The 12,107-nt window shown below is 34.2% G+C and overlaps 2 protein-coding genes across 3 annotated transcripts; both read right to left on the reverse strand.

The window, feature by feature from the left end:
* Positions 1-753: 753 nt before the first annotated feature.
* On the reverse strand, positions 754-7,360 carry LOC146942834 (uncharacterized). Of its 2 annotated transcripts, none has more exons than XM_085756931.1 (16): positions 7,191-7,360; positions 7,003-7,087; positions 6,649-6,770; positions 6,520-6,570; positions 6,102-6,221; positions 5,903-6,022; positions 5,676-5,817; positions 3,798-3,968; positions 3,520-3,675; positions 3,301-3,407; positions 3,007-3,097; positions 2,474-2,615; positions 2,241-2,397; positions 1,900-2,016; positions 1,255-1,381; positions 754-1,176 (listed from the first exon to the last, which is right to left on the reverse strand). In XM_085756931.1, exons 1-16 carry the CDS (start codon positions 7,199-7,201, stop codon positions 937-939), a joined length of 1,959 nt encoding a protein of 652 aa, XP_085613057.1. In that variant the 5' UTR covers positions 7,202-7,360; the 3' UTR covers positions 754-936. The 2 variants fall into 2 exon arrangements, with proteins under 2 accessions (XP_085613057.1, XP_085613055.1); XM_085756929.1 differs by having other exon boundaries at positions 1,255-1,396.
* Positions 7,361-8,327: 967 nt separating this feature from the next.
* LOC146942835 (TRAF-type zinc finger-like protein) lies at positions 8,328-11,798 on the reverse strand. The gene is made up of 5 exons (XM_085756932.1): positions 11,505-11,798; positions 11,219-11,354; positions 10,021-10,158; positions 9,800-9,921; positions 8,328-8,695 (listed from the first exon to the last, which is right to left on the reverse strand). Exons 1-5 carry the CDS (start codon positions 11,546-11,548, stop codon positions 8,557-8,559), a joined length of 579 nt encoding a protein of 192 aa, XP_085613058.1. The 5' UTR covers positions 11,549-11,798; the 3' UTR covers positions 8,328-8,556.
* Positions 11,799-12,107: the final 309 nt, after the last annotated feature.

Here is a 12,107-nt window from a genome sequence, read left to right on the forward strand (position 1 = left end):
ACACCAATAGTAATTTAAGAAAATGAATGAATTATTGATTGTCCATTAGAAAAGATTTAGAGGTCAATGAGTTGGATCCAAATATGGTCTTTGATAGAACATTATGGCGGCATTTGATCCATGTAGCCGACCCCACTTAGTGGGATAAGGCGTTGTTGTTGTTGTTGTTGTTGTGAATGAATTATTGATTGTAATTATATGTGCCCAGTGTTAGATACAATACATACCTTCGATCAGAAGTGTCGGTACTACATAATTTTTTTAAAATACACCCATCGTAATAAAGCTGTTACATATCTTTATATATAGTATATGTCATGCTTAAAGGCAAATCAACCGGCAATTATCAATATCTTCACTTAATTATAGAGTTTGTGGAAGGATATCTGATATAAAAAAGTCTGCCATGTACAGCTTTTGAGCCTTCCAACCATTGACGAAATGATTCTTGTGGGCCATACTCAACATTGTATCCTCAAAAATCGAAGAATTCACATACAGTATAACAGCAAAATTTCAAATGTTATCACAGAATTTGAAGTGTTACATGGTATTTGATTTTTATAACAGAGGTTCAAATACCGAGTGAAATCCCACATTATTCAAAACGGTGTGCATCAAACTGATGTTCTGCCTGTTTCATGGATAGTAATGGATGAACTAGTCTAAGATAAACAACATAAATATGAATTTGTGCATATGAAATACACACATAAATGCTGCAGCCGCTGCCAACAACAACACAACATCAAATGAAGAGGAAGCAAAAACGGATAATTCTGCATTAATTAATAACACAACATGTATAGTTACAATGTTCACAAACAAATACATTTCGTTGTTTCAATAGAAAAATCAATACATTCCAATATGATGAAACAAAAGTGCTATTTTGTATCATTTATTTACTTCCGAAAGACTAGGTTAATTTCTTCTTTAAAAACAAGGAGGACCTTCCAAACGAATATAGTCGTACATGAAACCCTGGAAAGGACTGGTACATCTTGGCTGTGTAAAAAATATAGTATTTGTGCCATCAGTAAGAAGAGAACTTGGTATGTTCACATGGTACAGCCAATAGAGTCCATGAATTCCCAGTCTTGCAATTGAGTTCTCCCTTCCTATTAATCCAGTGGTAAATACGGGACGCCTTGCATTGGGATCATTGACTCGAATCTTCACAGGCAATTTATACATGTCAGCACGAAATTCAAAAGGTGAAACACCATCATGTTACATACAACAGGAGTTTACCTGCAATTCAGCTAATGTTGCAGATGCAATTGCAACTCTGAGTTTATATGTAGTTCCTTGAATCACGCCACTTAGTTCAAACTTGATTTGCCAAGTTGTTCCTTCAAGAGTGTTATCCGGTTTTTTTCTGCAGTTATACAACCTTGGAAAATTATTAGGAAATATGTGATGTTTAACTCAGGAAATGCAATTTTCCTCTGCTTCAACACACTTTGCATATACAAATTTTTTCTCATACCAAACATTTTCATCTTCTACATTATTCAAGGATGGTAATTAATAAGTGGGTTAAATATCTCAAATTTGATTACATTATTTTTAGTTTTTTGGTAGGAGATGGATAGACAAAGGTGAAATACTAGCATATCTTGTTTTATTTTTTTTGGTAATAACAAAAAATTGGTCAATTTAGATGCATATATAAATATTAATTCTCAATTTAGATATTTTATAATTGATTGTTATATTTTATTTAACCAAAATATGTGTGTGTGTGTGTGTGTGTGTGTGTGTCGGTGTCCTTTGTTTTTGACATTAGCAGTGTTGATGTGTGTGTCGTGTCCGGTCAGAGTCTGTGCTTCATAGGTAAGCAATATATAGTCTTCAGCTATGTTATGCAAATAATTAATATTCAAAGAAACTGACCTGGGAACCTGAGCGTAAAACCAATCCTTCCTATAGTCACTAACACCAATTGTGTAAACCAAATCTGCATCAGGATATAATTCGGTATATCTGTCCCACAATCCATACTGCCTGAACCTACAAGTTCAGAGAAAACTGGAAGATCTAAAAACATAACTGACATATCTAGGAAATATTTTCATCATATGCAAACAGAAAAAATGCACAGAGGGATCATGAATTCAGTATTTTTATCATGTTATAATATGTACCAGAAGATTCAAAATTAAGAGAAATCATGTATAGTAATATACAGGGAAAATAGAAGAAACATGCCCCTAATAAGACAATACAAAGCTAACCTGTCTGGATGGTTGATAAAAAGCTTATTAATATGTTGTGGATTGGGATCAGGAGCATAAAATTCTGCGGCGGATCTATCAGGAATACCTATTTCCCACAATGTGGGGCCATCCCTTGGAGGTTCATATACAAGTTCACCTAGTTCAATGTAAGAACCTGCGTTGCAAGTTTAGTAAGCACATAAATTTTTTGCAAGATGGCAAATGATTTAACTTTGACTAAGTTAATGAACCTGAGGTTATCTTCACAAAATCACCAAATCTGTAGTCTCCAATAAAACCAGGTACCCAGGCAAAAAGGTTGTAGTCACCTGGACGTACATTGCTAATCGTGAAAAATCCGTTCATGTCTGCTCTGGTCCAGAATTGATAGTCCTGGAAGGAGTGGAAGTTATGTAACGTTCTGGATTGGAAAGGAATTATTCGGGCATCCACAAAAGCATTCTTATGATTATCTTGATTCACTTAATTTATATTTTTCAAAATAAAAGGAAAACAAATGTAATATCTATTATAGTTTGCACAGTCAACTATCTGTAAAGAGTGACATTATTACAGTTTCGGCCTGAAGCTTAAACTGTTATCTGTAAATGTAATGAATATCTAACGTCAACTTAGCCCTTACTATAAAGCAAATAGAAGTTTAATAGGCCCGTCCTGGAGTCCTCATCCCAAATGGAGAGGGAAAATGACGGCTGAGCACAAACTACTAAAGCACAGCTCATGAAACTAAAATACTAGGTTTCAACAAGCGAAGCAAGAACACCTTGCATTCTCTTTGCCATGACCCTGCATCTCCTGGTGGAGCCAGACCAACATAAGCACCATTTGCTGACATTAAGTCAGTGCTGATGTACCTAAAAATAATTAAAATGTTTCACTCAAATTCACCTATTGAAGAAAAAAGAACAACCATAATCTCGTTTGCACTATACTTGATTTGCAACAGAATTAGGAAAATTATGCTTGTATCCATGAACTGACAAAACAATAAGATACACACCCGATAATGCAAATTAAAAACCTCAAGAAAAAACTAGGAAAAATCATGCCTTTGTACCTGTCTAAGACAAGTAATCTCCCACTAACATTGCCCCGTTGATCCGGTTTTAAAAAATCCTCTGACGCGGGGAATAAATATGGCCAACTTTGAACTTCTGTCATCATCTGAATATCACTTCATATCAGTCTTTATCTTAAAAATTATTGCATCCAAATGTACTATACTATCAGCCTCCAAACAAGAAAAGTACAAGAGACACATAGGTATTAGACATACCTTTATTTTTGCATCCTCCCATAGCCAAAGTGGGTCATAACCAGTTGGTCCAGAATTGAGATAAATATATACAGGACCAAAAACCTTCTTCCATGGTTCACCACCTCTAATTTTGGGTACCAAATCTTGTCCAGCATAGTGACCACTAAGAAACATCTGATGATTCCAATATAATAAACATGTGATGTTATAAGAGATAATAATCAAGTAAACTGATCTCAACTTGTATGATAGCCATGCAGCAAATCTATCACCATGGTCTAAGTTCATTCACTTACGGCAAGTGTGGTGGGTCCTACATGTGAGGTCAAATTCTGCTTGAGAGGCCCACCAGAACGAAACTCATCACTAGGTGTGATCTGCCAGAATCCTACAGGTGGATTGAAAGATATCCAGCCATGGACTCGATTATCTATGTTCTTACATGAATATTGATACTTGTCATCCACCTGCAATCAAAATCAATAAGAACATAATAGAATACTTCATACTGTTAGGATATAGAAAAAAGGGAAATTGGAGTAGTTAGTTTTTTTTTACCAAGTAGTAGTTAGTTAGTTAGTTAACCGTTTAGTTAGAAAGTATCATGTATGAATAGGAGAGTACAACGATGGAGAGGAGCATTCAGATTTGTTTTCTTCCCTTCTCTTGCTTGTTTTCCACTTCTGATTTCTGTGTCACTGTTCTTCCCTTTTGCCTGCACCACATCTTGGCCACCTTTTCTTTGGGTTGCACTCTACCTCTTCCCTTTCTTGGCTACCATTTCCATCTTTTCCACCGCTGCGTAAATTTTTTAACCCTTGCGGACAGAGGTACTGATTCATTTTGATGCATCTCTTCTCCATTGTTAACAGTAAGTCAGTAACCTCCAATATTGATTCCTCCCTTATTTATATAGTTTCCCATGATTCTGGATCTGTTTCTTTATTTTCCAACATGATTTTCTCCATTGAGTGCTCCAAAACTTCGTACCGTAGCCATGGAAAATGATTTCTAATTTGGATCTTGATTCTCTTGATGTCAATAACAAAATAAAAACATTATCGCATCATCCAAGCTCATGAACGCCCATTGGAACTTATGGAACCTATGAATTCTTGCATTGCAAAACAAAAAAAAAATAACTGCCCTTGCAACCCACTCAATAGGGTCAATCCCCGTATATATTGGCAGCTTCCCCTTATGCACTTCCTCCATCTCAAGCAACACTGGCACTCCTCGAAGACGCGGAAGGTCAAACCAATTCTTAGGAGCCCAGAAATCGTATTGAATAGAAACGACACTTTTATTAAGAAAATATGAAAGAATAGGAGAGAAAACTGTCCTCCAAAGATTCCCCCTTTCTCCTTCTACAATAGAGTCCACTTCTCTATTCAAAAAATGTTAAACAAAAATGAATGTCCCTCTCTATCCTTGTATTCTCCTATTACATGATACTAATTAACTAATCTTACTTCCATTTATTCTATATTCTAACACATACACGCTCAATCCATGCGAAGGAAATCATTTTTATATCCTTTTCGACTAGTTACATAAAAGACTACATTAGTTGACACTGAAACCTTGCGTTAAGAATTAATTTTGAGAAATTAAATTTAGGAGAATGGTTTTTAAGATGATAATATAAAAGCATCTACATATAAGAGCCTCAAAAAGAGCGGTAAGGAGGGTATTAAAATGGAAAATAGTTGATAAACTTTCATTATACGTGTTTATCTAAGGGAAAAATCAGGCGCACTTTTGTTTCATTTTTGAGTATTCACTACTCAATCATGAATTAAATCCATTTCCCCTTATCTATTATAGAATTGATTAGCCAAATGACCGCTGCGAGCCTCCAAAAACATGGCTAAAAGGATTCACCCTTAGTGGAGCAAGGAGTAATTTCACCCTTAGTGGCTCAGAGATGTCCAAAAGTGGTGAATTTGTGGACTCAAGGAGCATGATTGTGCTCACAACCCACCCGTGCAATTTAGCATGCATGCATAATTGTATATAGGAAGGGTATTGTTAACAATCCATGTATGACAATCCATGCAATTGAGCATTAGTTATTGTTCTACATGGATTGTAAAAGTACCTCTCGCAGCATGCATGAGCATAAGACCTAAAATAGATTGCTAAGGCGATGTATTTGGCTTGGCAACCAGTACCTCTCCTTTCAATCGTGGATCCTTAGGATTGACTAGTAGGACAGCTTCTTGGTAGGCCAAGGGTTGGCATCTTCCTGGTAACCGATCCTCCGGAAAAGGCATAATCCTTCGCCTATCGTCTGCCATAGCCATGTACTGAAACCTATAAACTTGGTTGTTAAATTGGATAAATATCCAAAAGTAAAAAATCATTGCCACCATCTCCAACATAAATAAAAGTTGATTACTTGTCTTTTCTAAGCTTGAAAGTGATCCTTGTTTCACTAATATCAAAATCTGGCCATCCGGGTAAGTGCTCATAAATTCCATAAGAGTAAAAGCCTGATGAACCACGGAGCAAAATGAATCTGAAATGGACCATTCGCAAATATTAATCCAATAGGTACCACTTCAAAAACGCATTATTCACAAAATTTAACCAATTACCTTTTGTCAATATTTAAGGGGACAAACTTTCCCTCAAGAGAAGGATCCCACATTCTTCTGAATGAAAGCTCCACCTGATCCTCATTTTGAACTATAACTTCGAAACATGTTCCTTTAATCCTGAACCATAATATACTAAGTTCAAATTTGCTTCAAATACAATCCGCAAGCGAACTTATAAGATTGCCAATAGAACAGTTAAGCAAAAAGGAGGGGATTGGACAGCTGATTTATATTTATATTCAGGTGTGACATAAAAAAAAAAAAAAAAAAAAAAAAAAAACCAGTCATGCCCACTTTAATTGTAAACTCTAATTGGTGGACTGATTTGAAGATATCATTATTAAGAATTTGACATGGCGAAATAATAGCAAAAGATTCATCCTGGTAGTAACAAAGGAAAGTAGTATTGGCATACACATCAAAGATTCCTTTGCTTCCTGGTGCACTCCAAACAAGATCCCAATACCTACACATTCAATTGAAAGATAAAATTCAGATTCCATCTTAAAAAGGGATAGTTTCCTCTAATTATGACAAGAATTACCCTCTATTAGTCTCCTTATTGAGAACTTCAAGCAAATTGTCAACACCATTATATTGTATTCCAGTGACAATTCCATCTGGATTTGATAATGTAACTTGGACTATGCCATTATCCATCACCACCTGCACACATGCCAAGTAGTTAAATGGCAACACAGTAATTTTAACTTAGATGATCATGAATGGGGTAAGGCATATGAAGCACGGCAACGACACTGACACATAGACACAGATAAGGTGATCAAATGTAACTAACTACATGTATTGTATTGGTATCACATGTCAGATACCGAAAACACCTTCTATTTGAAGAAGTGTCGGTGCTATGTAAATAATGCAAAAGTTAACAACTTACATAGTTTTGTTGAATGTGTAACCGTACACCTGGGGCGGACATGGTGAATCCGTCCTCCTTATTTTTCTTTCTATGAGCAAGAAATCTAAGCCAGACAGGATTAAGAATTAATCGATCATATTAATCAAATTCAAATTCAAATTCAATTACTCCACTTGTTTATGAACTGAACCAAAAAAAAAACCCACCGAGAAATCATGAATCACTATCGGTAGAGAGAGATGAAATGCTGGGAGGGATGCGATGAAAATAGACACGTGGCACACACCTGAGGAGGGTGTGTAATTAAGCGCATAAACGAATGAATAACGGAAAACAGACAAAGATCAGATAGACAAAAATAAATTAAAAGGTGCTTGGATTGGATGGATCGATCGAGAGAATAATAAAAGAAGCTTCGTTCATTTTATTAATTAAAAAAACAAAAATTAAGACATATTAATTGGTTTGCTTTATTTTCATTCACTTTTCATTATATATAACTAAATATAAGGAAAGTCATATGAGTTTAGTTCAGTTGTTAAGACAATACATAACGTAGTATATAATATATGTAAGGTTCGGGATTTGAACCTTGTACACAAAAAAAAACAAATATAGGGAAATTAAAATTAGTTTGTCTATTTATGAAAAATTGCCATAGACAGTTATCAATTGCTTTTGGTAGATAGATAGATTAATTTGAAATTTCAAATTCTTCAATATTATTAAAAAAAAAAAAAAAGGAATACTAATTAACATATGAATTTACAACTCACCTAACTAACTAAAAATTAAACATACAATTTAGCCTAAAACAGGCATGCTTTTTTGTTGGCCGGTTGATTTTCTTTTCACAACAAGGGATATGGTTGATGCTAACGAGCAGAACAAACTAAACTTTTTAAGATAATATTGAAATAATTATAATACTCCTATTAACTTTTAATTCGTTATCCTAATTTGAGTATGAGTTCGAGGTCCTTTCATATATCTCCTGCACTGATTTAGAAAATGTTTCCTTGTTTTTTCAATAAAAATACATTCAATCAAACACTAGAGAAGTGATTCCTTCTCTAACCGCCTATTTGGATAAACAGATTAATTATATCAACACTTATCATATAAGTTATTTCAACTACAAAAGATAAAATAAAGTCAATTTTTTTAAGCTAGAATTTATGGAAATAAGCTGAAAACAGCTTATAAACATGCGATAAGATATTTCAATAAGTTCCCCCAAACAATCTCGTATGTATTTATTTATGAGTAGATAAGTAGAAAAAACTAAATCCCAACAGACATTATGCAGTATTTGAAAGATAAACAGCTAATGGCAATCATTATAATCAATGACTCAAATTTATCTCTTGGTAGTTCTCTCCAAATGCAGAACTACAATAATTTTTTTTTAAAAAAAATAAAAAAAATGCATAACCATTGGGTATTTGGTGAGAGTCACAATGACGATGTGACTAGTAAAGTATTATCTCATAGGACTTCTGTTGAATACGAATGAATTATACAGGTAGATCAATTTACATTAACATAACATAACATGTTTCCTCTCCTCTGCTAATGCACATTACTGGGTTCTGCCTTTCTCTGAATAAAAATAGATCCGAGTATGACAGCAATACCAGTTATAGCTATTGTGAAAAAAAGACGTCTTTTTGAGGATTCGTTCGCATCTCTTTCAGCTGGCCTCTCATTCCTTCACAGAAAAAAGAAATAGAAGTAAATGGTTTACTCAAGGAAAATAAACATCAGTATGCTAAACTTCCATTTTACTCCTCTAAAGATACACTTGACATCAACTTGGTCCTCCAAGTAAGATTTATGACACTAAATTAGTTCTCCAGTAAATGTTTACATCCCACGTAGACCACAATAGAATAACAATTTTGGTAGCCAAAATCATAAATTCATAATCCTAACAAAAGAAAATCGATTACATCAGAAGTTCACAACAAGCAAACCTTGACTTGTTAATTTAAACTCGACATGCTATTTCATCTATCTTCAGTTAATGTATGCTCAGAATTGAAGACAGATAAATAAATGACAGTTCTTAGCTACTCTCCTTCAAAATATACCTCAGTACTCATCTTACTGCATCGGCTGTAACTGGTCATACTATTATTATGGAAATGACACTGACTGCAAATTATAGACAACAAAAAAATCACGAAGTTCACTTATGTGGTTTTCCACCTTTGTGTAGCTCGGACTACAATAAAGTGACAACATTTTTAAGCAGATCAAAGGATTAGTTCCCTATTATTTAGCATTAAGCCTCCACTAAAGATTGTACTTGTAAGCTAGAGAACATAACTAAAGATAATTATAATGATATGCAATTAGAAAAAAACTCATAAATATTAACCAGTTGGTTCCAACAACAACAACCAAGCCTTGTACCACTAAGTGGGATCGGCTGACAGGTTGCTTCCAACAACCTTAAAAAAACAGTTGCTAAACCCCAATCACCTAAAAATAATAGACTTCGTTTTGGACGGATACGTAAGTCTCTTATCTATAATCATCCTACAATAACAAACTTAAGTGAGTGCTTTTCTTTAGAGGGAGGGAGTAATATGAAACACATTTCAACGTAAGCCTAATAGGGACCACCTGAGCAAGTATTAACTCCGTAACTAACAGGAACAAAAGCAAGAAAATATAATAATGCATGTAATACTTGCACAAAATGGACCAAAATTTGAATAAGCAAATAGAATAGTTAGGATATACCCCCATCCATTAACCCTCAGAAAGACTAAAACTTGCACTGAATTATATGATGAAATTTTCCTACCTTGAAGACCCTGCAGCATTGTCTTGTATTCCGTTGCAATTGAATTCATGATTGTATCTTTCACGTAGTCTGACATATTTGTTACAGAGGTCACACATCTCTGTTCGATTCCCACATACTTCCTAAAAGTTATTAAAGATCAAACTAAAATTAGTGCCTCGGTTATACTACATAGATTAATGCAAATTTCTTAATTCAAAGGTTTTTTAAGACCACTACACCTGATGCTCTGGCAGATCAATTGCAGGCAATGGAAACTCACAGAACTCACAGGTGACAATCCTCTGGGGGCAACTTTCACCTTCGTGCATATATAAAATATTGCGCTCCATTGTTTCACTGCACAATGAACAGGCAACCTGCACGATTCACATTTTCTTTTGAAAAGCAGAATTCGACTTCAATAAGTCAAAGATTGTTAGGCACCCTGGGGAACTGAATCAACTATGGCCATTTGACCAGACTCCCAATTTTTTCTAATTTTTTATGTTAGGCACAACGTATATAGAGTTGAGATTTTGAGTTTCTCCCCTTTATGACTGATATGAATCTTCATATCATATACACGAAATTGATACAACGAAAATAAGACTGGCTCAATAATTTTACACGTTAGTCCTTACTACAAATTTTCCACCGAATTCCTGTTCCAAATAGTACATACATGATTACTAAAAGTTGAATCTTGCCGACAATATATAATCCGTGTTGAACAAAACTACCAAGAAAACATTACAAAAGCTAATGCTCAATCTGTAAAATCCAAACCTATAAACTGAAGCACTGATTGCTTGACAAATAACTAAGCAACATTTTTTGTAATGGGGAATTACTAAGAGGATATCCCAGAATCATTTCAGGAAAACCAGTTTCAGACCTCCGACAAGTTAAAGAAAGAAACTTGAACACAACCAATCTTCATTGATACTTAATTTTCTGAGCCCAGAAGTGATGCTAGCAAAATTATCCAACTGTCAAGAGTTTCAAAAATAATCAGCATCTAATCCTTCTAGATGCTTGGTCACCATTTGATGCCAAACATAATGCCTTGGTCCATCCGGCTTATGTTAATGATGGTAACTGAATGGATCAAATAAAATTCCAATGAACATTTCAAATTAACCATTTTCCTATTCAAGTTTCGCTTAAAAATTATGAAGAAAACCGAACTAACCCACCCATCCCTAAATCAATTTGAGTATATCAATACCCAAGTACCCAACCCATCCTATCAATCTACTATTTCATTTTCTATTTTTTTTTCAAACCTATTCTATCTCTACGAAACTGGATGAGTAGGATTGGATGGTTTATAATTATAGATTGGTCGATCAGTGACGAACCTAATTAAAATTGTGAAGCCCATTTTATTAAAATTGGTTAAAATAAGAGCTTAATGAGCAAGTAATTGTGACATACCGGTGCATGGGTGTTTAAATAGTGATCTTGAGCATGTATCTTTGGTACCATATCACCACAAAGCTTACATTTTTCAAGGTTCCGAGCGCAATGGACAGAGTGCAAATCAATATTTGCAGGTGGGATAGCCCGATCACTAAAATAAACCATAAAAAATAAGACTTTCAATATGAACAGAACAGAATCAATAATTCAAAAACAAGTTTGATTAGGCATAATTTTGAGCTGAGAGTTAATTAGCGTTGAATTAAATGAATAACTGATGAATTGAAAACGAAGTGTTTACCAGTGAGAGCATATGCTAGTGGCTTGATCGGGTATTGTTGTCATGTCGTTAAATCAAAAATGAATCCAACAAAACGTTATTCAACGAACTAATCTTCAGGAAAATAGAGAAAGAGAAAATTAAATTAAAGAGAGTGATTACAAAGGTTACGGGAATTAGGTTATGGGGAGATTTCGGAATTTAGGAATGAAACACGGAACCAGAACACGGATTTTTGTACTTAGGTTCAACAACTTTGCACGAAGACTCTACTTTATGCTTGAGAATGATAATTTGTAAAAACAATGTCGGAACAACTCTCTCTTATTTTAATTGTCTTTTTATTACTATCTTGTTGTTTTGGTTTTTATGTTTATATTTACATACATTTTTTTTATATATTTTATTATTTTATAAATGACTGTTCAAATAACATTTCTCATATATATATATATATATATATATATATATATATATATATATATATGGACCTTCCTTCCACCATCTAATCTAAATTAATAATTAAATTGATGGTACAATACCATTAAATATTAATTTAGGGGAAGCTTCTCATCGTCATGCTGCTATTCCTCCACAAAAGGATGACATAAGCTTAGTTAATGA

This window comes from Medicago sativa, chromosome 3 (genome assembly GCF_051527215.1).
Source record: "Medicago sativa cultivar Bolivia chromosome 3, Bolivia_mono, whole genome shotgun sequence".
Lineage (NCBI taxonomy): Eukaryota > Viridiplantae > Streptophyta > Magnoliopsida > Fabales > Fabaceae > Medicago > Medicago sativa.